The 27,490-nt window shown below is 36.2% G+C and overlaps 1 protein-coding gene across 1 annotated transcript in view; it reads left to right on the forward strand.

Moving 5' to 3' along the window:
* Window positions 1–27,490, forward strand: part of ADGRV1 (adhesion G protein-coupled receptor V1) — a 566,629-nt gene that overhangs the window by 52,904 nt on the left and 486,235 nt on the right. Inside the window, exons 12-21 of the mRNA XM_069590116.1 lie at window positions 4,487–4,613; window positions 5,687–5,872; window positions 6,611–6,791; window positions 7,699–7,862; window positions 9,206–9,329; window positions 10,322–10,588; window positions 16,812–16,938; window positions 17,575–17,792; window positions 18,436–19,179; window positions 21,654–22,027. Coding sequence (XP_069446217.1) covers window positions 4,487–4,613; window positions 5,687–5,872; window positions 6,611–6,791; window positions 7,699–7,862; window positions 9,206–9,329; window positions 10,322–10,588; window positions 16,812–16,938; window positions 17,575–17,792; window positions 18,436–19,179; window positions 21,654–22,027 — 2,512 coding nt within the window. The remainder of the gene's footprint in view (window positions 1–4,486; window positions 4,614–5,686; window positions 5,873–6,610; window positions 6,792–7,698; window positions 7,863–9,205; window positions 9,330–10,321; window positions 10,589–16,811; window positions 16,939–17,574; window positions 17,793–18,435; window positions 19,180–21,653; window positions 22,028–27,490) is intronic.

The raw sequence follows: 27,490 nt of genomic DNA on the forward strand, positions 1-27,490 counted from the left end.
TTTGGTTAGTTCATAAATATTAAGATGTAGTGAACTGTTAATGCTGATATTTTTGTGAAGAAACATTACATCGAGAATTTAAGGTATTAGATACATCTTAAGCATAGCTAATATGTTGCTATATTCAAAAAATAGGCAGCAATAAATGCAGAATGTTAGGTTAGGCAAATAGCTCTGGTGGCTTCATTTTCATAAAGTAAGAGAATTAAAACTTTTTTGAGTGAGTAAAAAGAAAGTGTTAATATTCATATAATGAAATTGTCTTTTTTATATGGAATTTAAATATTAAATAATACTTTTTTTTCCAAAGGATAAAAAAAAATAATACACATTTAAGGGGTATTTTTAAGTAATAGTAAGGATTTACTTAACATTTCTCAAGTAAGTGATTTAGATCAAGAAAATACCAGGATCTCTCAAGGAGAATTTTTCAGTAATTCATGAAATTCCAAAAGTAAAAAAATATTTTGCTTAATTGGTTTTAATTGAGTTAAAATTAAAACCAGTTTATCTACCATAGGTCTCTAAATTAAAGTTGATAAATATTAAGAAGGCTAATGTGTGATTTGAGGACTGCAAAATTTTCATTTTAGAAACAATAAAATTCATAGATGAATTCAGTGATTCAATAGGTGTTATTTTGTACTATTTTAATCAGGACTGAAGTAATAATAATCATTTTATGTAACTCTTGATCCTCTCCAAATTTTGCTTTCAGACTCTTATAGTATTGTATAAATACAAACACATTTAATAAACCTTATGAGTAGTTTTTATTTTTATATGAAAGAAAAGAATTCAGAATATAGGGAACTAATCTGTTGAATGTCGGCTGTTCATTTTGTTTGCTTTCATACCACATTGTGTTTCTTTTTTTTTTAAATAAAAATTAAAACAACAGCAAAATAGGCAAACGAAGAAACCCAAAAAAGCAAAAACCAAATACTGTGCGTGCGTGTGCATACACACACAGACACACACACACACAAAGAGTCTAAATACTTACGGTTTTAATAAATATTTTACATTAAATGTTTTGGAAAGATATTTCATATGATAAAAAATTAGTGAAATGAAATGTAAACTGAAAATTATTATTTTTTCACTTATATCCTTTTTTTGTTTAAGTTAGATTTGAGTGCTTACGGACTGTCTTAAAAAGAAACTAAAGAAAAATGAACAGCAGTTATAAGCCAAAGAGGCAGTAATCTCTATAGAGACTTTGTTAATTGATTTGAGAGTTTCAACTCTGACTAAACATGTAGCAAGTTCATAAGTGATTACTCTTCATATTCTTTCAAAATAGTAATTTTTAACCTTATATAAATCTTTGAAATTAACTAAATATAATTTTAAAGTATTTTTTTCTCTGTCTCTTTCCTGTGGGTTAAAGTAGTATGTAAGAAAGTATAAGCCACAGGGTAGAGAATTCAGAAGTTATTGATTCCTCTCTTTTCAAGTGGAATAAATTAGTTCAAATTCATACTAAATTTTTTTAGCTCAATTAGTAACTAGCACGTACTTGTATTATCTACATGTGCGTGAACAAATTACAATTCAGTATTCTGCTAAGACATATTGAAATAAACGTGACAATCAAATCCACAATTTAAAGTAAGATATTTTGTCAAAACCTCCATCTCAATTTTGCAAATTTTTAACAAAACTAAAAGAATGAATGAATGCTAGTGTGATTATAGTAAGTTACAGTAAAATATTGCAAGAAAACACTTTATTCTGATATCATTTGTGATTTTCTTTTAATGTAAAATTCAAATGAAAATTTTGTATATTTCTGTTAAATAGAGATAAAAGTTGCCCTAGTACTGAATGATTTATGATGCTTTTAATACCATACTAATTAAAAATATTTTTAAGTTCTCTCCAGATCAGAAACAACTAATATATAACTCCTTATTTATGGTATTATTTGACTTGAAAAGTGAAACACCAGGGACTAAACATTCTGACATGTTTCTCAAGGCTGTTTTAAAATGCAGCACATTGGAAATCTGAAAAAGTGTTTATATTTCCTGATAGAAAGTTATATTTAAGTACTATTTGTCATAATTAGAAGATACAGTGATATCTTTTGCTTTCTTAAGTATATTCCTGTGCAAACGATGAAAGGTATATATTTCTCTGCTGATAAGAGTTTTTATTCTTTCCAAGAATAACTGGCTTCAGATCTGAGGATGTGGGTTTTTTATTGTTTTTTTTTTTGAAACCTAATTAAAACTACTAAGTAATTATAAGTCGGGCTGAATGAAATTTGCTCAGCTGCTGGGGTTTTGTGAGCACGCACAGTGCTTGGCAGGCTCTAGCGCCTTGGAGCGGGCCTGGAAAGGAATGTCTTCAATGGGTCTTGACATGATGGCTGGCCGTGGGGTCATCTTCCCTAGGTGGGAACTGCCGAACCTCTTGCTAGCATTTGTGAATAGCAAAGAACCCAGTGTACAGAATTCCCTTCAAGTGAATATGACCAGCTCGTGCGAGGGGGCGGGGGCGGGGGCAGAAAAGAAAGGCTTTCTTGAGCTTCATTTTTACCCTGCCATTCCCATTTCTAGCAGCATTAGTGAAGTTTGGCAAATACTGTCTCTGTCTCCCTTCCCCCCTCCCCTACCCCACACACACTTTCTTCTGTGTTGGCAGGGTAGAAACCGAAAGGTTTGTCGTGTATTTTGGGTAAGTGTACCGAAGAATGTCTGGTTTGGGGTGACTCAACACTTTGCCTTTGCATGCCAGTGTTTGGGACAAGGCTTCGGTTCTGCATGACTGCCAGCCCTGGGAAAGTCTGCTTGGCCACCTGCTTGCGCATGCTTTGTGCGTCCATTTATCTTCTAATGCTAAGCTTATCTGAAGGTTGTGGTTTTTTTTTTTTTGTATTAAGAGTTTTAAAATTGTGAATAATATTAAGATAGCTGATAAAAATTTTGAGAATTTATATAATTACATATTTTGAAGAACTTAAAAATTTTAGCTTTTCTGATAGTGTATGTATAACCAAGAAAACAATTAAGTGTCCTTTGCTTGTGCAGTTCTTACTTAACATCTTTTATGAATCTTGTGGTTGTTTCACAAAGAATTCAGAAGCAGAGCGCTCATTTCTTCCATTGATTTTTGAGTGCATATCAGCAGTTTCTTGCCTGCATTCTCTTAGTTGTTGTGTAAAGAACTTTTTAAAACTTTGCCTTTTTTCCAAAAGGGTAGCATTTTTAAAGAAAGCTTAAAAACAAATTCATTTGTTTAATATTCAGAATGGATTTTTATATTCACATTTCGGTCCTGTTTTTGTCTCAGCTTGGACATAGGAAGTTTTAATTAATAAAAATATTGACATAAATGAAATATGGGCAAATTTACTATGAAAATCATATTAATAATAGAAAAAGCCTAACTGTCTTATTATTTTGATTATATCTTCTGTGGGCACTAGTATGCTAGGTATTGGTTGGCAGATTTCCAAAAACTGGGGACGCATGTTAATTCAGATTCTCTGTTACACAGGAAGTGTGCTGTTCTTTCTACATATTAATTGTGGCTGCATTGTAATTTTGAGGTTTGATCAGGGTACTTTTTGATTCAATAGAACGTGACATTTGGAAAGGTTTAGAAGAGCTTGCGGGATTGAGAATTATCAGAGTATGCTGGCTTTTAAACCCTCAGGGCTTTACAGTTCTAGTCCCTTTGATCATTTTAATTATAGGCTGAACATAAAAACCAGAAATAAAAAAAGCATCTTGTTTTAATATGTTCGTTTGAGATTTGTATAGGAATTGCTATAGCATATCATATATCTCACATCCATTCCATTCCATTTTTTCATGGTGTCCTACTTTTTCTTTTATTATAAAAGAAATATTATCTATTTATATTTATTAGTTATAATATTTCTTTTATAATAGAAAAAGCATAAGGTTAAAGTCAGGGTGAACAGAATCATACTGAAGGTCATGAAATATTTCTAAAATCTAACCACAACTTTATTTTTGGTCAGTGTGTCTTGCTTTAGTCCAAGCAGTTATCCAACTTGTATTCAATTAATATAATCTTATGTAATGAGTTTTTAAAAAACAAATTCAAGTGTATGTAAAATTTAAGCAATTTTATTTAAATTACTTTAAAACTATGTATTACAAGTTAAATTTCTCTAAAACTGGAAACAAGTCTATAAATTTGATAACTACTTTATAAAATATATTTAAAGTTTCAATTACTGTATTTTTAGTATACATATGCAGTGTTTATTTTCAATCAAATGTAAAAGATATAATGAACTCAGAAAGGAAAGTTCTCCCAGAAGTGTTATCAGTGACACTGTTTTGATCTTACGTGATTTTAATATACTTAAATTCAGTTTAAGTTTTAACTTCTAATAACCTTCATATCCATTATCTGAAAGTGTTATAAATATTGTAAGTAAGACTTCAAATTCAGAAGTAGGTCTATAGGTAGTAGATACCTTTTCTCCCACTGTTTTCTCCAGGGTCAGTGTGGAAAACCAAGTGCTGAAATCTGGATATACGAGCCGTGACCTAATTATTTTGGAAAATGATGATCCTGGGGGAGTTTTTGAATTTTCTCCTGCTTCCAGAGGACCCTATATTATAAAAGTAAGTATGAAAGAGACTTCAATCTGCTCTGTACTCACAACCTCAGAAGAGCAATTTCAAAGGATTTGAACTTCTGTTGACTTTTTTCCCTATCCTTTATATGGTACTTTACTGGCAGAAACAGTCATCATCATTATTATTGGTATAATCATATAGATAACAGGATTCTGTAATTAGGATTCTGTTACATTCTAGTCACTGTTCTAAGCAGTCTGTACTATATTTCAGTGTGAAAGAGACACATTGGCGCTTCTAGCTGAGCCTTACACAAATTGCTTAAACTTGTGATGCAAACCAGTTCAGTCTGAATTCAGAGTGTGGGGTTATTTTTTTTAATACAGTTTTGAAACAGTACTTTCCATTTACAGTTATTGCAAAATCTTGGCTATATTCCCCATGCTGTACAGTTTGTCCTTAAGCCTCTCTTATAGCCAGTAGTTTGTACCTCCTGTCCGACCCCTCTGTTGCCCCCACGCCACTGGTAACTGCTAGTTCTCTGTATATGAGCCTGCTTCTTTTTTGTTATATTCACTAGTTTGTTGTATTTTTAGATTCCACATTGAAGTGATATCATACACTATTTGTCTTTCTCTGTCTGACTTCACTTAGCATAATGCCCTCTAAGCCCATTCATGTTGTGTGTTAGTTGCTCAGCTGTGTCCCACTCTTTGTGACCCCATGGACTGTAGCCTGCCAGGCTCCTCTGTTCTTGGGATTTTCCAGGCAAGAATACTGGAGTGGGTTGCCATTCCCTTCTCCAGGGGATCTTCTCGACCCAGGGATCGAACCTGGGTCTCCTGCATTGCAGGCAGATTCTTTACCATCTGAGCCACCAGGGAAGCCATTTGGCAAATGGCAAAATTTCTTTCTTTTTGACGACTGAGTAGTATTCCATTCACACACACATACACCCCCACACACACACACCCACACCCTTACACCCTCATCTTTACTATTCATCTGTTGATGGACGCTTATGTTACTCTTTTATCTTAGCAATTATAAATAATGCTTCCATGAACATTGGGGTGCATATATCTTTTTGAATTTTGTGAAAAATTTTTTTTTTTAAGGAAGGAGAATCTATAGAGCTCCACATCATCCGACATAGGGGAGCACTGGTTAAGCAGTTTCTACACTACCGAATAGAGCCAAGAGATAGCAATGAATTCTATGGCAACACAGGAGTACTGGAATTTAAACCTGGGGAAAGGGAGATTGTAATCACCTTGCTGACAAGATTGGATGGGATACCAGAGGTATGGGATTTTATTTTTTTCTTGTGCCTTTGTGGAAAGTTGATAATATCTAGTATGTTATGAATATAAATAGTTTGAATGTTGGCAAGGAAATACAGGAAAGGAGGCAGGCAAGAAAAGATAAAGAGAAGTACTTATGTTTGGAAACTAAAAAACAAGCTTCAAAAGCAAAGTAAAAGTCATACCAATTTGAATTGTCCATTCTTACATAAAATGATAGCCCAATCTGAAACTTATGAGTTTTCGTCTCCTTTTAGCTTTATATATGTTAAACATTGTTTTATATAATATCTGTTGACTGAACTTTCAGGATGTGGTTTCAAACTGAAGAAATTTTTCTGTAAAATTACTCTTTTAAAGAAAATAAATTTAAGTTTTAAATATATTAAGAGAACCAGATATTGTTCCATTATGTATATACATCATTGCATATGTAACTTTTAAATTAATTTAATTTTATTAGTTTAAATGACTGGAACATCAGTGATAAGATCCAGTCTCCTTACTGTTTTAATGTAGTAACATGATTTGCCTTTTCCATTTTTGGATAATGTGTATTTATACCTGATATCTCTCTTAATTGATGGAAAATGTTAAAAATTAAAAAAAATCAGCTTTGTTTTTTTCAGAGTTCATCTTTGTGAAAAATTGATGGCATTAATATTCTTGAATATATATTTTTATTTGCTCTGAAAATTTCAACTTTTTATATTTCCTAATTTGACACGCTCTCTTTAGTTGGATGAACATTATTGGGTGGTCCTTACCAGCCATGGTGAACGGGAAAGCAAGTTGGGAAGTGCTACAATTGTCAACATAACGATTCTAAAAAATGATGATCCTCATGGGATTATAGAATTTGTTTCTGATGATCTAATTGTTACGATAAATGAAAGTAAAGGAGACAATACCTATAGTGGTAATGTATTCTACTTCTTATATTCCATTACTCTTTACTGAAGAAAAAATTTGGCGTTTTTAAATTTATTTCTTTAGTATATAGTTATTTTTAGTTGTCCAATTGCTTTAAATTACACAGGGTATAGAAATTAGTGTTTTAAAAATCATATTTAAGATTGTAATTTTTATTTCTTATATAATATTATGACGATGGTGGCTCAGATGGTGAAGAATCTGCCTGCAGTGCAGGAGACCTGGGTTCAGTCCCTGGGTTGGGAAGATCCGCTGGAGAAGGGAATGGCTACCCATTCCAGTATCCTTGCCTGGAGAATTCCATGGACAGAGGAGCCTGGTGGGCTACAGTCCATGGGGTCACAAAGAGTCAGATACGATTGAGTGGCTAACACATACATTACAGTTATATTTTGATTTCCATTAACCATATGCAGTAGAACTCAAGCATTTAAAAGAATGAGTTGAGTCAAATAGGAAAAGCTCTGAAACTGACAGTTACATCTGGGGAACTCTTGCAGTGGCATGAAATGAGACATAGTTTATCTTTAGAGCCATGTGTGTCTGGATAAGAAGATCGCTTCTGAGTGTGCAACTTTCTCTGTCTTTAGCAAATACCCTTATAGGACTTTGTGATAGATACTACCTAGACACTATTCTGTTCCCTGTGCTGAGCGACTTTTAAGATCTCACACTGTGGTAGCAAAGACTGAGTCCATTTATTTTATCAATTGTATGGCTATAGAGGAAAGACTGGGTTAATTTATATATACCTTGAGGCTGGGCTAAGCAAATAATTGATTTTTATTAAAAAGGGGGCTTATTTTTACTTCTCTTTGATCAATTTCTTTGTTCATCTTTTTAAAATTGTTTAATATGTGATCAGATGTGTTATACCTATTTGTATTTCACAGCTGTTTATGGTGTAATAAGAAATCGAGGCAACTTTGGTGATGTTAATGTATCATGGGTTGTTAGTCCAGATTTTACACAAGATGTGTTTCCTGTCCAAGCGACTGTTTTCTTTGGAGACCAGGAATTTTTAAAAAATATCACCGTTTACTCCCTTCCAGATGAGGTAAATGTTACATGTTTAACTCTTATTGTTGTTTAATAGTTATTTTTTTATTGAGTATTAAACATCTGGTAATACTTTTCTATGAGAGTATGTGATAAAGAACTCAGGTACAGTGTCTTGACTATAAACCAAAGTGATTCCCAGGTGGCTCAGTGGTAAACAACCAACGCAGGAGATGCCAGAGATGCCAGTTTGATCCCTGGATCGGGAAGATCCCCTGGAGTAGTAAATGACAACCCTCTCCTGTGTTCTTGCTGGCAAAATCCCATGGGCAGAGGAGGCTGGTGGGTGATAGTTTGTGAGATCACAAAGAGTTGGACATGACTGAGTGACTGAGCGCGCGCACACGCACTCACGCGCACACACACACACACACACACACACACACGTCAAAGTAGAAATGTTATTTTTGGTTCCCCTACAGGCATTTTTAACTTTTAGAACTGATTAATAGTCGCTGGTGACACTGCCTAGGTGTCAAATATTAGAGATGCACGCTTGTGAGAGAGGTTGTCAAGCGCTCGGTTTGTACTGAAGGCCTTTGAGAATGAGAGGGCTATCTACTGATATACTAGGGTGCACTTGCAGATTTAGGACATTGGTCCAGGTGGATTGTGGACTCAGCGTAATGCAGAGAAAGAACTTAGTAATAATGGAATGGGCCTTTCTGAGGGGAACTGCACTTCAAATAGGTACAGACGCCTGTCTCCTTTCCCTCATACTCCTGCCTCCAGAGACAAAATTCCAACACTTCTGTTTTAGGATGCGGAGAAGATTAAGGCACACAGATGAGGAGAAAGCGAAGCAGAGTCCACGCGGGGAGGCATATAGGCTCAGAGATGTGAGGAGTCTCACCTTGTTAGGACAGTGGAATGCGGTCTTTGTGATGCACTTCCGTGAAACTTAAAATTTATAAGGGGCCTTTGAAAGCTAACTGAATGTTTGTTACTATTATGATTTCTGTTCTAAATGTGTCCAGAAGTTATTTTTCTGTTTCACTGTTTTTCCTTAAAAACAACATATAGCCCATTTTCTTACAGAAAAACTTAAGCTATGTAGTATTTCTCTTTTTGATTTGTGTAAGGCAAAAATATCTCTATTTCCATTACATTTTATAGTGAGTCAAAATAAGGTGGCTGTTTGGATGAATGCATGTTAAAATTTTGAAGGGTTCTGATTCTTACTTGAATAATTTAGGGTGGTTCTGCTCAGAAGTGGAAATGAATGTTAATACTGTTATTAATAAAGCTTTTTTAAAAAAGATGAAACAATTTAGGTATATGTAGTGGAATTATTTGTACAGATCACCTGACTAAAAAGCATGTGTAACATTTTCCCAAAAGATTCCAGAGGAAATGGAGGAATTTACCATTATCCTACTTAATGCCACTGGAGGAGCTAAAATAGGAAATAAAACTACTGCTACTCTGAGGATTAGAAGAAATGATGACCCCATTTATTTTGCAGGTGGTATTGCTTTCTTATTTGAGTGAGTTCACATCTTTCTTGAACAGTGTAAGGGTGCTTTTTTTCAATAATTGTTTTAAGCGAACATTTTTAATAAAGCATGATTGATACATGTTTAAATAGGATTTCATAATTTGACCATTATTCAATCTCTTTGACATTTTAACAGATATTTTTAAGGATTCTGAAGGAAGAATTAAGTACTATTTTGTTAGCTTTGTTTTCCTCTTACTTTTAAATTTCAAGGTATTTTCTTTCCTTTGTGCAAAAATGAACACTCTTCCATGTTACCTCTTCCAGTACACAGGGAAGTAGTGAAGACAGTTCAGGGTTTGTGTATTGTACTTAATGAATGGTTACTTACTATAATTACTGTTAATTTCGTGGACCTATAAATTAACATGTAAATTAGGGTTTCCCCATTTTTCCCGCTTGAATGCTTTCTTTACAACTGTCTTTGCCGCTGGAGACATCTTTTAGTTTTATTTGGTATCTTATTCCTCCTCAGATCATTTTTGCAGGCTGTTCAATATGCAACTGTAGAACTCTTAAACCTCTTGAATTTTATCGATTTATGTTTTAACCTTCAATTAACATGTACTTAATGAATTAGTCCTGTGTTCAGTCTTCTGTTAACCTGTAGAAGATGTGGAAGGTATCTGGGCCTATTAAAAAAAAAATTTATGGCCCAAGTTTGGAAATGAATTCTATGAAATGGTAAGCAGAGGATTCCAGATAGTATACAGTTTACTGACAAATTGGAAATTGCTGACAGTGGGTTTTGTAGGAGTCAAGGCAAGAGGAAGGGCACTGACTCACGGCACTGGTCTCAGAGGAGACCTCATGCAGGCATTGGAATCATAGCTCTCTTTCAGCAAAGACTCAGTGGAGGGCATTTCTTGTGCTGGGCAGGGAGAAACGTGCGATCTGATAATATGTAGATGGAATCAGAAAAGCTCACATGTTCCTTCTTTTCTTTGTGAATATTTTAGAGCCTCGTGTAGTGAGGGTTCGGGAAGGTGAGACTGCTGACTTTAAAGTTCTCAGAAATGGATCTGTTGATGTTCCCTGCACCGTCCAATATGCTACCATGGATGGGAAGGCTACTGCCAGAGAGGGAGACTTTGTTCCCATTGAAAAAGGAGAAATGCTCATTTTTGCAGCTGGAAGTAGACAGCAGAACATATCTGTATTCATTACGGAAGATGATATCCCAGAAACAGATGAGCCCTTTTATATAATCCTCTTTAACTCAACAGGTAAATAAATTATATTTATGGCAGATCTGTTGTTTCAATTCTTTTACAAGATGGCATTAAGTACTTCACTGTCACCTGTGAATGTTCAAGAGCAAAATTGTTTCACTGATTTCTTGAGGGAAGGGGTAAAAGAATACATGTGTTGAAACTATGTGTACCTGGTATACCCTATGTCATTATTTTTAATCTTTTTTTCACAAATAGCACACACAGAAAATTATGTTATTATATGAGGAATTGAAATCTTCTAGCTGAAACTACCTGAAGTCTTTTTTAGTCACTCAAGGACTTAGGGCGTTAGTATAGACTTTTCCCTCCTACCAGGGCACTGGGCATAGTGGTTGGGAAGCTGTATTCTGCAGGTGTCTGAGCCCAGTTGACTGATAATTCTCTGTAGCTATAGTCACAGTGTGTGACAGTTTGCAAGAGGGAAAGATAGACTTTTCCTTTGTCTCTATACTGTAACTGAAGCAGAATGTTTTGACCCTATCTTTAGTGAATTAGAGGGGCTATAGCTTCTTTTGGTAATTGTTTTATTCTTTTAAGAGTACACAGAGCTATTTTTTCTTTAATCTTTTCTAGTAAGTTGAAGACATGATACTCTTATCATCCCTGATTATGTGTTTTTTTTTCATATATACAAGACATTTTCCTACATAACCACAATATAGCCATTAAAATCAGGAGATTAATACAATCATTGCCTCAGACCCCATTCAGATTTCTCCAGTTTTCCTATCAGTGTCCTTTCGAGCAAAATGATCCTTTCCCAGATCATGCATTGCGTTTAATTGCTGTGTATCTTTAATCTCTTCAGTCTGAAATACTCAAGTCTTTCCTTGACTTACATGACCTTTATGGTATGGAAAATTACAGGGCAGTTATTTTGTCGAATGTCCTTCATTTTGGTTGGTTTGATGTTCCTCATGATTAGATTCAGGTTTTGCATCCTTGGCAGAAATTGCATAGAAGAATTCTGTGTTCCCATTACATCCCTTCTGTTGGCACAGATTTCTATTTTGTTCCTTTACTGCCAGGTCTATTTTGACCACAGTTTAGGTGGTGATTGCCAGGCATCTCTACTGTACTTTTTGTTCCTTTGTTTTTAATACAAATTTTATGGGAAAAGTACTTTAAAACTATATAACTATCCTGTTACTCATCAAACTTTCAATTTTTTCATTGACATTTATTTATCAGTATGGGCTTATGATTTCTATTTAATGCAGTGGGTTGTATTTCACTATGATTATTAACTTTGAAGGTCAAATTATCCCAAGTTTGGCTAGGGGTGGTCTGTTAAAATGACTTTCTTGTCTTTTTGACATGTTCCTATTATTCTTTGAGCATTTTCTTACTTCCTGGCACAGCAAGCTGTTTCATACTCATCTGGTACTTTTCCTGTCAAAACCCTGAAATCAGTCATTTGTTTCAAGAAGCCCTGAAGCCATTTGGTTCAAGAAGCCATTTCAGTGTAGAATGCTGTTTAGAAACCAGAACCTCAGTATTAGGTGTGGTAATTGTTTCTTGGGCTAGTCTCCTCCTAGGCCCACTTTCAGAGATAGGGAATGCATGTATATCTGTATGCATTTATGTACTGGGTGAGCCAACAAGTTTGTTTAGGTTTTTCTGTAAAGTTACGGAAAAACATGAGTGAACTTTTTGACCGTCCCTATATATGTTTGTCATTATTGTGTAGTCGCGAAGTTGTGTTTGACTCTTTGCGACCCCATGGACTGTAGCCTGCCAGACTCCTCTGTCCAAGAGATTTCCCAGGCAAGAATACTGGAGTGGGTTGCCATTTCCTTCTCCAGGGGATCTTCCTGACCCAGGGATCGAACCCACGTCTCCTGCCTTGGCAGTGGATTCTTTACCTCGGAGCCCCCAGGAAAGCCCCTTAATATATACACACACACATTAACATCTGTAGTTCTGGACCCAGCTGTATATATTGAAGGCTGTTGTATCTAGTATCACAGGGCTTGTTCTAGTGTTCTATGTTTTCCTATTTATCCCTCTGTTCTCTGTTGGTGAGAAATCCAGCTCCCTTTATTGTTATTATTTTTTTAAATTAATTTTATTATAATTGGAAGCTAATTACTTTACAATATTTGGTGGTTTTGCCATACGTTGACATGAATCAGTCACTGGTGTACATGTGTTCCCCTGTCCTGAACCCCTTTGCCACCTCCCTCTCCATCCCATCCCTCTGAGTTGGCCCAGTACACTGGCTTTGAGTGCCCTGTTTCATGCATCAAACTTGGACTGGTGATCTGTTTCCCATATGGTAATATACATGTTTCAGTGCTATTCTCTCAAATCATCCCACCCTCACCTTCTCCCACAGAGTCCAAAAGACTGTTCTTTATATCTGTGTCTCTTTTGCTGTCTTGCATATAGAGTTGTTACCATCTTTCTCAATTCCATATATATGTGTTAATATACTGTATTGGTGTTTTTCTTTCTGACTTACTTCACGTATGATAGACTCCAGTTTCATCCACTTCATTAGAACTGACTCAAATGCATTTTTTAATAGTTCAGTAATATTCCATTGTGTGTAAGTACAACTTTCTTATCCATTCATCTGCTGATGGACATCTAGGTTGCTTCCATGTCCTGGCTATTATGAACAGTGCTGTGATGAACTTTGGGGTACATGTGTCTCTTTCAATTCTGGTTTCCTCAGTGTGTATGCCCAGCAGTGGGATTGCTGGGTTGTATGTCAGTTCTATTTACAGTTTTTTAAGGAATCTCCACACTGTTCTCCATAGTGGCTGTACTAGTTTGCATTCTCTCCAACAGTATAAGAGGGTTTCCTTTTCTCCACACCCTCTCCAGCATTATTGTTTGTAGACTTTTTGATAGCAGCCATTCTGACCAGCGTGAGATGGTACCTCATTGTGGTTTTGATTTGCATTTCTCTGATCATGAGTGAGGTTGAGCATCTTTTCATGTGTTTGTTAGCCATCTGTATGTCTTCTTTGGAGAAATGTCTGTTTAGTTCTTTGGCCCATTTTTTTGATTGGGTCATTTGTTTTTCTGGTATTGAGCTACATGAGCTGCTTGTATAGTTTTGAGATTCATTCTTTGTCAGTTGCTTCACTTGGTATTATTTTCTCCCATTCTGAAAGCTGTCTTTTCACCTTGCTTATAGTTTCCTTCATTGTGCAAAAGCTTTTAAGTTTAATTAGGTCCCATTTGTTTATTTTTGCTTTTGTTTCCATTACTCTGGGAGGTGGGTCATAGAGGATCCTGCTGTGATTTATGTCAGAGTGTTCTGCCTATGTTTTCTTCTAGGAATTTTATCATTTCTGGTCTTACATTAGACCTTTAATCCATTTTGAGTTTATTTTTGTATATGGTGTTAGAAAGTGTTCTAGTTTCATTTTTTTACAGGTGGTTGACCAGTTTTCCCAGTACCACTTGTTGGAGAGATTATCTTTTCTTCATTGTGTATTTTTGCCTCCTTTGTCAAAGATAGGTGTCCATAGGTGTGTGGATTTATCTCTGGACTTTCTGTTTTGTTCTATTGATCTATATTTCTGTCTTTGTGTGAGTACCATACTGTCTTGATGACTGTAGCTTTGTAGTATAGCCTGAAGTCAGGCAGGTTGATTCCTCCAGTTCCATTCTTCTTTCTCAAGATTGCTTTGGCTATTTGAGTTTTTTTGTGTTTCCATACAAATTGTGAAATTATTTGTTCTAGTTCTGTGAAAAATATCATTGGTAGTTTGATAGGGATTACATTGAATCTATAGATTGCTTTGGGTAGTATACTCATTTTCACTGTATTGATACTTGCGATCCATGAACATAGGTCTTTTGTTTCTTTAGGTAAATTTATTCCTAAGTATTTTATTCTTTTCATCGCAATGGTGAATGGGATTGTTTTCTTAATTTCTCTGTTTTCTCATTGTTAGTGTATAGGAATGCAAGGGGTTTCTGTGTATTAATTTTATATCCTGCAACTTTACTATATTCATTGATTAGCTCTAGTAAATTTTCTGATGGAGTCTTTAGGGTTTTCTATGTAAAGGATCATGTCACCTGCAAACAGTGAGAGTTTTACTTGTTCTTTTTCAATCTGGACTCCTTTTATTTCTTTTTCTTTTCTGATTGCTGTGGTTAAAACTTCCAAAACTGTGTTGAATAATAGTGGTGAGAGTGGGCACCCTTGTTTTGTTCCTGACTTTAGGGAAAATGCTTTCAATTTTTCACCATTGAGGATAATGTTTGCTGTGGGTTTATCATATATGGCTTTTATTATGTTGAGGCATGTTCCTTCTGTGCCTGCTTTCTGGAGAGTTTTTTTTTTTTTTTTTAATCATAAATGGGTGTTGAATTTTGTCAGGCTTTCTCTGCATCTATTGAGATAATCATATTGTTTTTATGTTTCAGTTTATTAATGTGTATCACACTGATTGCTTGTGAATATTGAAGAATCCTTGCCTCCCTGGGATAAAGCCCACTTGGTCATATTGCATGACCTTTTTAATATGTTGTTGGATTCTGTTTGCTAGAATTTTGTTGAGGATTTTTGCATCTGTGTTCATCAGTGATATTGGCCTGTAGTTATCTTTAGTATGTTTACTTATTTAATCAGTTCACCCTATGTGTAACCACTTTCTATTGCTTTGTTTACCTCCTTGCTAAACAACCCTTACTACACTTGGGTTCTCACTTGCTGCTCCAGGCCAACCCTCTTCCATCACGTCGATGTCCTCCCACTCCACTCAGACTCCAGCATCGAGCACCAAGGTTTTCTCTGTTGGAGGTGTCCTTCTTTCCCTGAGCAAGCTCTCACCTTGGGCTGGGTTCCTGTGGTGCCCTGTCCCTTCCTCTGTGTGCATGTGTACCTCATGCCTCTTACATGCAAAAACTCAGAAAGAAGATGGTGAAAAAATAGAGATTGCTTAATTTTTGTTTGTGCTGTTTGTCATTCTCCCTATTCCTTTGACTCTCTTTGGTGTCTTCCTGTTTCCCTTCATTTCTATTATTTGCTGAACCACCTGTGACATATTGCATCACAAATGTGCATGAAAGCAGAGCCCTACCAAAATTAGGCTTTCTTGTTTTTGTTTTAGAGTTTATGATATATTTTAAGTTATTCTATTACTCTGTAACATCAGGATATTTTATATAACTTACTGTCTGTCTTTTTTGTTTCCTCCTTTTTTCATTGGCTAATTATCTAGTATGGTTAAGTACAGCTGTATATTTATATAAATTACTTATAATGGGCTGGTTTGCCACACATGTCTGTTTCTCTAAGTTTAGTTTTAGGTGTTGTCCTCACCTAATTTTCAAGGTTTTAATTGTATCCGTTCAGTAAACTTTCATGAATATCAGTGACCGAGCCTCTACCCTGCTAGGAGATGAAGCTGATTAAGAAGCATTTGTTCAAGGACTTATAGTGAAATGTGTGTGTATGTGTGTGAGTGTGTGTATGTGTGAGTATAATGTGATAATTGCTATGTTAGATTGACAAAGTGTGAAGTGGTGTAGGAACACAGCAGAGATGCACTTAACTTGGGAATTCAAGGAAAAATTCCCCAAAAGAGTTGTTGCTTGAGCTGGGTCTTGAGGAGTGATGAAAGGTAAATAAAGACGAAGAAGACTTTGGTTACAGAGGTGACAGCTGCAGTGGAGAGTAAAAGCTATGGACCTCAAGGGACTGGTGAGAAGAGACATAATTTATTGGCTGTTACAGTGTTAACAGGCTGTGGAAAGAATTGGAGTAGAAAGAAATCATGTTCAACATCATAAAGATTGCTTTGTTCTGTGTACAACCAGATCAGACTCCGCTATGTGAAGGCAGAGATCGAAAGGGAATTACTTAAGCCAGTGATTCTAATTAATGTATCTTATAGGATAATCCTTTCATTCATTGTTTTTTTTATGAAATGAATCTACCTCAACATTTTGAAACTTGATAAAGCTATGTTTTAAATTTCTAATTAAACTAGTGAAGTGATATTCCTATTATAAAAATGTCATGTATGTTTCTCAATAAAATAATTCTTCTGTAATTAAATATTTCCTCTGAGACAAGTCATAGTAAACTCATTTAGGCATCTCTTTCTCTCATTTATGACCTTCAATGAGGAAATTCCTCCTGGAATTTGAGCCTTATTACAAGCTGTTTCTTAGTTTAAAAATACAGATTTAACAGTAAGTTAAGTACTTTTTTGTTATTTTGACTCCTCCATTTTTAATTTAGGTGATACAGTTGTATATCCATATGCAATAGCTACAGTGATAATTGAAGCTAATGATGACCCAAATGGTATTTTTTCTTTGGAGCCCATAGACAAAGCAGTCGAAGAAGGAAAGACTAATTCATTTTGGTAAGCATGTTTACATAAGGCAAATTGAAAGTTGAATGAAGTAAAATAAAATCTTTACACATGCAAAAAATTGAAACAATCTTTCAAAATAAAAAAAGTATGCCTATGAATGGAATAATTGAGTTGGTTGATTAAATTGTAAACTTCTTTATGCTGTTTTCATTTGTTAAAACTCTTGACATTTTAGATGGTAAGTAGAAATTATTCTTTTTACCCTCCTTAACCCCAACTTTTGTTCCTCATCAGAACACAGAGACTTGAATTATCCAAGGTCTTCTGAAACTCTTCTCTCAAGTGATAGGTACCTACCTTCGCCCTGGGCTTTGCTTTTGAAGAACTTTGGTCAATTCTCATCTGTATATTTTTGATTGAATTTATCTTAGAATTTATCTATTAGTTTGGATTTCCAAGACTATGATTTTTAAGCATTCTTCTCTTTATTATTTAAGGTTCTACTTCATTTGTCCTTTTCCATGAGATTCTTCATGGTTGCTCAGTAAGACCTAGCTGGCTGGTTTATATTAAAGATGATAGACAAAGTGTATTTCTGAAATAACACAGAAAATTCTCACTAGAGTTGGATTTGCCACTTCCACATTTTTCATAAGAAATAATTTTCTTTACTTTGTTTTATAGGATTTTGAGGCACCGGGGACACTTTGGCAATGTTTCTGTGGCTTGGCAGCTCTTTCACAATGATTCTGCTTTGCAACCTGGACAAGAGTTCTATGAAACTTCAGGGACTATTAACTTTATGGATGGAGAAGGAGCCAAACCAATAATTCTCCATGCTTTTCCAGACAAAATTCCTGAATTCAACGAGTTTTATATTTTAAAGCTTGTAAACATTTCAGGTGCAGTGTTTTCCCATCTATTTTATTTTACCACTAGAGTTTAATATTTTATGCTGAAATAACTAGAGCTAGATAGAAAATGCATCTAATGAAGTTTTATGGATGGAAACTTATTTCCATACTCAAACTTGTAAATAAATTTTTTCCCCCACACCAAATAGAATATCTCAAGTGAAACAGTAATAGACAATAGGAAGTACAGATTCATGATAGCTTAAAAAGCTTGGCCTTTGTACTGTAATTTAAATAATAGTCAGTGTCCCCATCAATTTTAGTTTTAAGCATGAGAATTAAGACTTTCTAGTTAATATCCTGGATAAGGAAATGGCAACCCACTCTAGTATCCTTGCCTGGAAAATCTCATGGACAGAGGAGCCTAGTAGGCTGCAGTTCATGGGGTCGCAAAGAGTCGGACATGACTGAGTGACTAACACTAGTTAATATCCTCTTCAGACTCAGCTGGTTGTTAATGAAATTACAATGAATACCCTTGAAAATGAGGTGAAAGCTATATGGTGACACTATGTTCATTGATCAACAAGTAAAGTAATTAATGAGAAGTTTGGTAAACAAATTCCTGTTGCCTTCACTTTATACTGGAAAGTATTTTCCATTCTGAGTTTTCATTCTGATTTCATTACAGGTGGGTCCCCAGATCCTGGGGGCCAACTGGCAGCAACCAACCTCCAGGTGACAGTAATGATTCCATTCAATGATGATCCCTTTGGAGTTTTCATCTTGGATCCAGAGTGCCTAGAGAGAGAAGTGGCAGAAGATGTCCTCTCGGAAGACGCTATGTCTTATATCACCAACTTTACCGTTCTGAGACAGCAGGGTGCCTTTGGTGATGTACGAGTAGGCTGGGAAGTATTGTCTAGTGAGTTCACTGCTGGTTTGCCTCCAGTGATAGATTTTTTGCTGGTTGGAACTTTTCCCAGCACCGTGCATTCACAGCCACACATGAGGCGTCACCATAGTGGAACAGATGCATTGTACTTCAGTGGACTAGAGGGTGCATTTGGAACTGTTAATCCAAAATACCATCCCTCGAGGAACAACTCAATTGCCAACTTTACATTTTCAGCTTGGGTAATGCCCAATGCCAATACGAATGGATTTGTTATAGCAAAGGATGATGGTAATGGAGGCATCTACTATGGCGTAAAAATTCACACAAATGAATCCCACGTGACACTTTCCCTCCATTACAAAACTCTGGGTTCCAATGCTACGTATGTTGCCAAGACCACTGTCATGAAATATTTGGAAGAAGATGTTTGGCTGCATCTTCTAATTGTCCTGGATGATGGTATAATTGAATTCTACCTTGATGGAAATGCAATGCCCAGAGGAATCAAGAGTCTGAAAGGAGAAGCCATTACTGATGGTGAGTGTCATCTCCACAATTAGGACCCTGAATTTTGAGTTTTGAAAAATTTTGACTTCTTAAAAGCCTTGCAGATATTTCTGGGGAGAGGGGAGGAGAGGGTGAGATGTATGGAGAGAGTAACATGGAAACTTATGTTACCATATGTAAAATAGTTAGCCAATGGGAATTTGCTGTATGTCTCAGGGAACTCAAATAGGGGCTCTGTATCAACCTAGAGGGGTGGGGTGGGGAGGGAGAGGGGAGGGAGGTTCAAAAGGGAGGGGATATATGTATACCTGTGACTGATTCATGTTGGTGTTTGACAGAAAACAACAAAATTCTGTAAAGCAATTTTCCTTCAATCAAAAAAAAAAAAAAAGTCCTAGCTAGTATTTAAAAATCTGCTTGGTGTTTTGGTTTATAATTTCTTTAAATAAAACTATGTGTCTACCAAGACCATAAGTTTTGTGCTGGGTACTGTAGAAATGAATTGGGCAGAGACTCTGCCTTTGAAGGTAGCTGAAATGGGCTCTGGGAGAAAGGTATGCAAACAGATCATTTCAACACATGGTAGGAAGAAAGAGAAAAAATTACCAAGTAGAAACATTTATTCCTCTTGTGGTCATAGGAGAATTGGGCATGATATTCCAGATAGAGAAAAGAACAAAGGTGTGGAATATTGAATAATGAATCTGGGGAAACTGCTACCAGCTCAGTATTTCTGGAGGTAGAGTATAGTGGAGATAAGATTAAAGAGGAGTCAAAAGAAAATTATATTAAGCAATCAATCTAGCAATTACAGAGGTTTCAAGTAACAGGAGTTAAAGTTGTAAATTCTATGGTGTGCTTCATAGAGAGGATCTTTGTTGTCTTTAAGCTGGACCTCAGTGTTCTGTTTCCTTGAGAAGTGCACAGGTGTACATGTTTCTTCCCAAATATCACTTATCTCTGTTATAATCACAGTTCTCTCCCAGCCTCTCTGTCCTGTGATTTGGTTCTGCTTTTTTTTTTTTTTTTAAAGTGGGAAAATAGAACAGAGCTTGTATGATATCTTAACAGATTATCTTTCCTTCTGAAACCTCCTGCATTAGCTATCTGGTTGTATTTTTTCTTTCCTAGTAGAAACGAAGATGGGCAAAAGAAAACATATACACGCTGCTGATTTCAACCTCAAGAACTATGCTTACAGCACTCTGTGGCATTAAATTATTATCATTTGATTGTGAATATATACATATGTTTGTTAACATTGATTTTTTTGGGTGATTGCATGGTGGTAGAATGAGAATGGGAAAGACTGGGGAAAGTAAGACCTGATCTTTCTTTTCTCTGTGTAGCTTGCTGCAAGGAACTTACATTGTTTATGTAATTTGTAACTTAAAGTGGAGAAAGTGTATATATATATTTAGGTTATAAATGAAATGCAGGGTATTATATGTTTATTATAAAATATATAAAAGTACACATAAGTGTACAGATACATGAATTTTTAAATGAATCAGTTTCAGCACTCCATATTAACAAGTCCCCACATCAAGATATTTTTTTCCGGAAACCCTCTCTTTTTCTCTTTGCTAGTCATTGACTCACCACCATGCCCAGCTACTATTGCCATTTCTAGGAGCCTAACATTAGTTCTTAATGTTTTTAAAATTTAGGTAAATAGGATTGAGCAGTGTGTACACTTGAGTGTCTGAGGTTTGTTCAATGGTGTGTGTGAAGTTCATCTATATTTTTGTCTATCGTAGACATTTCACTGTTTCAGTCAGTCCAGAACCACTGGAGAAGGCATGGAGGGAATCCCAAATCACCGCCAAACTCTCATCTTCTATAAATATTTTAGTTATTGGAGGGAATAAGTAAAGAAAGAAGAATTGTTGAATTCCTGAAAGGGTTTATTATTGCTACATAGCAATGTAATTAAGCTGCATGTTGTTATTATCATGAAAAAGTCCCTGGGCTCATATAATTGTTGTTCCTAGAAAGGGATATTTCTTTTTCTACATTTATTGCATTGATTGTTTGGGTAAAAAGTTATGTTTGGTCCATAAGAATTTCTTTTGCTGAATTCTCACAACTTTAACTCAAGGTAACTTTCTAACAGACCAAGAATTGAAGTTCTCAAAGAACAGTAATACTAAAGTTTTAAAATTGTGAGTTGAATCATTCCATTCTTAGATGTGCAAGGAAATTTTTAAATTTCCTGGAAGAAATGTCTGTCTTAATATATACACATACATTTGTATATACACATACAAACACATGTACAACATATCCTTTGGTACAAAATGTCTTAAATCCCAGTGATTCTTGGTTCATTTTTCATTATAATATTGACAGAAAATAGCCTTTATTTGTGTTCTAGTTATGCAAAAGTTTTGCTTACCTAATAAGACCTTTTAATAAAGTCATTTCACTTTCTGAAGCACACTTGTCATTTAGGATAGTGCAGTTGTGGTTATTGTAGCATTTAAACCCATTTCTAATTTCAGGTCCAGGAACGTTGAGAATTGGGGCAGGAGTGAATGGCAACGACAGATTTACAGGTCTGATGCAGGATGTGAGGTCCTATGAGCGGAAATTGACCCTTGAAGAAATTTATGAACTTCACGCCATGCCAGCCAAGAGTGATTTGCATCCTGTTTCTGGATATCTGGAATTCAGACAGGGAGAAACTAACAAATCATTCATTATTTCTGCAAGAGATGACAATGAAGAGGAAGGAGAAGAATTATTCATTCTTAAGCTAGTTTCTGTATATGGAGGAGCTCGCCTTTCCGAAGAGAATACTACAGCAAGATTGGTAATACAAAAAAGTGACAATGCCAATGGCTTGTTTGGTTTCACAGGATCCTGTATACCAGAGGTAAGTAGTGAGCTTGGTGAATTTCAGAGTGAAAAAGCTTGTCACATGTGGATTTGTTTGGGAGTGGACTCTCTTTCATTTGGTAAGATGGCTTGAGTGTTGACACTAGACCTGAAAGTATGCTATAGACAGTGGTGAAAATGTAAATTATAAGGTCTTTGCTCTTGTAAGTTCTCAGTTTGAATCAGAAGCCTAATGAGGAGAGAGAAGTAATAATGTAGCAAAGGCAGCTTTAGCAATTACCCTTAGGGTTAATGCCTTTCACAGAATGCATAATTGTACTCCACATGGAATTTACTTTCTGGTTACCAGGTAAGTAAGTGAAATAATATATATTGAAAGCATCTGTGAATAATTGAAATTTTATTAAAATATATTTTTGTGTGTGTTTTTCCCCCCACATGTGAAATATTCTTCAGTAGTTACAACGTTCTTCCATGCTGGGTGGAAATGCCTTTCTTATCACCCTCTTGGCCAGCTTAATTCATTAGGCAGTTTTACCATCCTTATCAGCCTTTTCGAAGCATTCAGAGATTTGTAATCATCTTGGTTTCCTGCTCAGTAACATGAGATCACGTGAAACTGCTTCACAGGTGTTGTGTGTGACAGCATCAGCTCAGTGTCTGTGAAAGGATGCCAGGGAACTAGAGAGGCGTTCCCTTTGCAAGTTGATTCTTGCAGGTTTACAGGGGTATATACGTAAATTGAAGCAATTAAGAAAAATGTGAAGGGTAGAACTTGAAAAAATATCTAGGTCACAGGCCTCGTTTGTCGCTCAGATCGGCGTTCCTGGCTCTCTGGAGTGTTTTATTGCCCCTCCTACTCTGGTTTGGTGACAGTCGTAAAAGATCTTCAGTAAGTGCTCTTTTTTACACCAGCAATAGAATATCCTAGACAGGGAGGACAAATGTCCTCCTTTGATTTAAAAGAGAAATATGTTTTATCTTTAATGATAGTACCTTTAGATGCTTAGTCATCAAAGAACTTTACATGTTAAATTTTTTGTTCAACTTTCTGACGATTCCTAATGTACTGCAACAAATATTACTCTCTCCATTTAGTAGGGTTAGAAATGGCTGCTTAGAGACCTTAGAAAATAACTAACCATAGTTGAATGAAATGAGATAGGATCAAATAATGGATTCAAAGCCTGGCAGTTACTAGCATTTTAATAAATATGAATTTTTCTCCTCCTTTTTTTGCTCCTAAGAGGCGATGGGAAGAACTGGAATTTGAATTTAACATCTTGTGAATTCTAACCTGCTGTTTTTCCCCCTTGTATCTTCAATATCATCTTTATTTTTAAAAAGACAAAGGGGCTTCCGTCAGGTTGTGAGAACCATTCTGGCACCATGTAAGATCAGTTTACCTTCATATCTCTTCAGGACCTGGCACCTGCCTCTGACTTCTCGTGTTAATTCTCCCCTTTGATCAACATGTTTCGGTCAGACTTGCCTTCTTTCAGTTCCAGTCTCAGGGCCTCAGCACTTTCTAGCCTCTCTATCTGGAACATTCTAATTCCAGATCTGCAGAATTAATCATTCGAGTCTCAGCTCTAAAGACATCTTCTCAGTGAAGACTTTTTGATTTAAAGTAATCCTCCCACTTCTCCCCGCTGGTCAGTCTCCATTCCTTCACCTAGTCTTACTTGTTTCATAGCACTGATCACACTTTTCAATTCCTTGTGTTATTTATAAGCCTACTTAGATACTGGTTTCCCTTTCTCCCACAAAGGGGAAAGAGCTCTGAGTGTAACAGGGTTCATTACTGTATCTCTGAGACCCAGGTTTGATCCCTGGGTCAGGAAGATCCCCTGGAGAAGGAAATGGCAACCCCCTACAGTATTCTTGCCTGGAAAATCCCATGGACAGAGGAGCCTGGTAGGCTACAGTCCATGGGGTTGCAAAGAGTTGGACATGACTGAGCGACTTCACTTCTTCTAGCTTTCTGGGCCATTAAACTCAATACTAAGTTTTCAGAGTTGGCTTGTCTCACAATTTCCCTTGATTGATTGTGTTGGTGTTGGTTTAGTTCCATCTAGATATATACCTTTGTTACAAGATATTTCAGAATTTGAATGGGGTCAGTCAATCTCTGATTGCAGAATAGAACTTCCTTACATGAGCCACAGCATCTGTAGTTGTAAAATCTCTGGAAAGAAAAGGAAAACATGACTGATTATCCTGTAAGTCCACATGAGAGAAAAATAGCATATACATCTGTATTGGGAAAAAGTTTAGATGGTTAATACAGCAAAAGTGTTGTGTCTTAGATAGTAGATACTGCAATTTGATTGTCAAGAAGATTATAGAATTTTCATGCCTGAAAGTGTTAAGAAGTATAAAACTCTTACTTTCATCAGGGAGGGATTTAAAAAAAGGGTGATGTGAAATATTTTTGTTGTGATGACCGTCGTCAGTATTTATTGATTGCTTACTGAAATTGTTCTCAGAGTGTAGTCTAAGTCCAAGGATCGTTATGGGTTCCTGACTTCTTTTAGGAGTTCCCCAAAGATCAAATCTAATTTTATAAATCACTACGATGTCTTTTTCATTTTATTGACAATTGACATTTGCACTGCAAAAGCAGTGGTTGCCAAAACTGCTAGTTGCTAGTGCCTTTGTATGAGTCAAGGCAGCAGAACCTGACTGTATTAGTTGTCATTATTGTTTATTACCACACACCTGTAGTTTAAGAGGTGAAAATCTCACTTGAGTATATTTGATGAAGGAGTACAAAACATTCATTTGATAAAATTTCAACCCTTAAATACCCACATTTTTAACACTGCGTATCATAGTAGTGGTAAAGAACCCGCCAGTGAGGGCTGGAGACATAAGAGATGCAGGTTTGATCCCTGGGTTGGGAAGATCCCCTGGAGGAGGGCACAGCAACCCACTCCATAATTCATGCCTGGAGAATCCCTTAACATCTCCATGTTCTTGCCTGGACAGAGGAGCCTCATGGGCTGCTGTCCATAGGGTCTCAAAGAGTCGGGCATGACTGAAGTGACTTAGCACATGCATGAATCATAAAATGAGAAGCACAGATAAAACACTTCTCTGCATTAACAAAACATGGTAATTGTGGAAGGTGTGCAGATAGAGTTGTGAGCTGAACTAGCTGCCCTTTTTGTGGAACACCATTTTTACTTGAAAAAATGACCAACAAAGTTTGGTTATTCAGATTTGGGCACCTGGCAGACATTTATGGAGACAAATGAAGTGAGCCAGTGAGTACCAGGAAAACAACTGATAGTATTTATTACCAGTGATAAAAACTTGAGCTTTCAAACAAAAATTAAGAGTTGTTGAAACATCATACAAACTAAAGTGAGCTTGACTGTTTTCCAATACTTAAAGACTTTTCAGTTAAGATTCAAAGTGATATTAGCTTATTTTGATAGTGATTAGCTTTTTATTGATAGTGATTTGCTTATTTTGTGTAGTGAAATGCATCAGCATTTGGAAGATCTGTGTAACTAGGTGAACCAATATTTTCCAGATAATGCGTATTGCTACAAATATGATAACAGAGTTTAAATTTTATGGTTACTTGCTTCACTTTCAAAAGTAAGAACCACTGTCATTTCTGTAGATTCTTCTCCACTGTGTTGTTGCAGTGACATTGAAAAGTTAACTTTTTCTTATCCCTTCAAAAATGCTGAAGTCAATAGAGATCCTTAAAGACTTCTCTCTGAGTTACGTTATGCTTTTAAATTTTTCATAGATTCATATGACATAGAGTAATATTAAGGTTAAAATGAAAGCATAATCAGATCTGAAACAGGTAATGAAAGTATGTAGAATATGACACAGAGAAGGCAATGGCACCCCACTCCAGTACTCTTGCCTGGAAAATCCCATGGGTGGAGGAGCCTGGTAGGCTGCAGTTCATGGGGTCGCTAAGAGTTGGACACGACTGAGCGACTTCACTTTCACTTTTCACTTTCATGCATTGGAGAAGGAAATGGCAACCCACTCCAGTGTTCTTGCCTGGAGAATCCCAGGGACGGGGAGCCTGGTGGGCTGCCGTCTATGGGGTCGCACAGAGTCAGACACGACTGAAGCAACTTAGCAGCAGCAGCAGCAGCAGAATATGACATAATCTGCTAGTTGGCATCTTGAAAGAGATGACATTACTCTGTGATATGTTTCCTCCTACCCAGGTACAGTGTGTTCTGGCAAATAGCAGATATGTAATAAGTTTAATTGAAAGAATGAACAAACTTATACGTAGTTTAGCGCCCTGGTGGGGTATGCCAAGTAGTTCTTTTTATTCCAAGAGGGCCCTCTACTGAACAGGTGACTGATTTTTGTTGGACCTGTTGCCTAGTAACCATGTTCTCATGTTGCCTTCCTGTATTCTGCTGTTCTTTGTACTTTCAATGTTATTTTCTCTCCACCTTATTTTCTCACTATTTTTGAAAGTCCTGAAAGCTTATATGCCCCATAATGATAAAGTTTCCTTTCCTAATGATTCGTAGAAATTGCAGGTCTTACTGGTTTACTTTTACAGCCAATATTTGGATTATGTTTTATATTTTTGGTTTGTTTTTAAGCATTTATTTTTTAAAGACTTATTTATTGGTTTATTTTTGGCTGCACTGGGTTGTCGGGGCTTTGCTCTGGCTTTCTCCAGTTGTAGAGAGCAGGGGCTACTCTTTGTTGCAGAGCACACAATCTAGGCACATGTGAGGGCTTAGTAGTTGTGGCACATGGGCTTAGCTGCCCCGTGGCATGTAGGATCCTCCCCCTTCAGGGATCAAACCTGTGTCCCCTGCATTGGCAGGCAGATTCTTAACTGCTAGACCACCAGGGAAGGCCCTGGATTATGTTTTATATATTTAAACTCGTGGCTTAAGAATAAATTTAGAGATATTTTGAGAGGATCTTTGTAGAAAGAGAATATTATTTGACTTGGACTGTGTTTGCTTTTGCATGCCTGCCATCTGTTATGTGAATAGATTCCTTTAGATAAAAGTGATGCTGATATAATCTGATATCACACATCATCACCCAAGCATGAAACAAACTAAAAAATTAATTGAATGTGTAATTGTTTAGCTTTAATCTTCTGTTTCAGTAGAGAAAGCCAAGCCATGGCTTATAGTGTATTATTTTTTTTAGAAAATGTATTTCTAAAACTCTTCTCACTGTTAACCTTTATAATTACTTTTCTGATGATCTGAAGATATGACAAATTCCTGACTCAGTAGAGGAAACAGTAGTGGCTGCTGTTGCTTCTTATGAAAAAATGACTGATGGTGGTTCTGATGTTTATTACTGGATGTTATGCCCTTTTATTGGGCTTCCCTGGTGGCTCAGAGGTTAAAGCGTCTGCCTGGAATGCGGGAGACCCGGGTTTGATCCCTGGGTTGGGAAGATCCCCAGGAGAAGGAAATGGCAACCCACTCCAGTACTCTTGCCTGGAGAATCCCATGGAGGAAGGAGCCTGGTAGGC

Source organism: Ovis canadensis, chromosome 5 (assembly GCF_042477335.2).
Source record: "Ovis canadensis isolate MfBH-ARS-UI-01 breed Bighorn chromosome 5, ARS-UI_OviCan_v2, whole genome shotgun sequence".
Taxonomy (NCBI): Eukaryota; Metazoa; Chordata; class Mammalia; order Artiodactyla; family Bovidae; genus Ovis; species Ovis canadensis.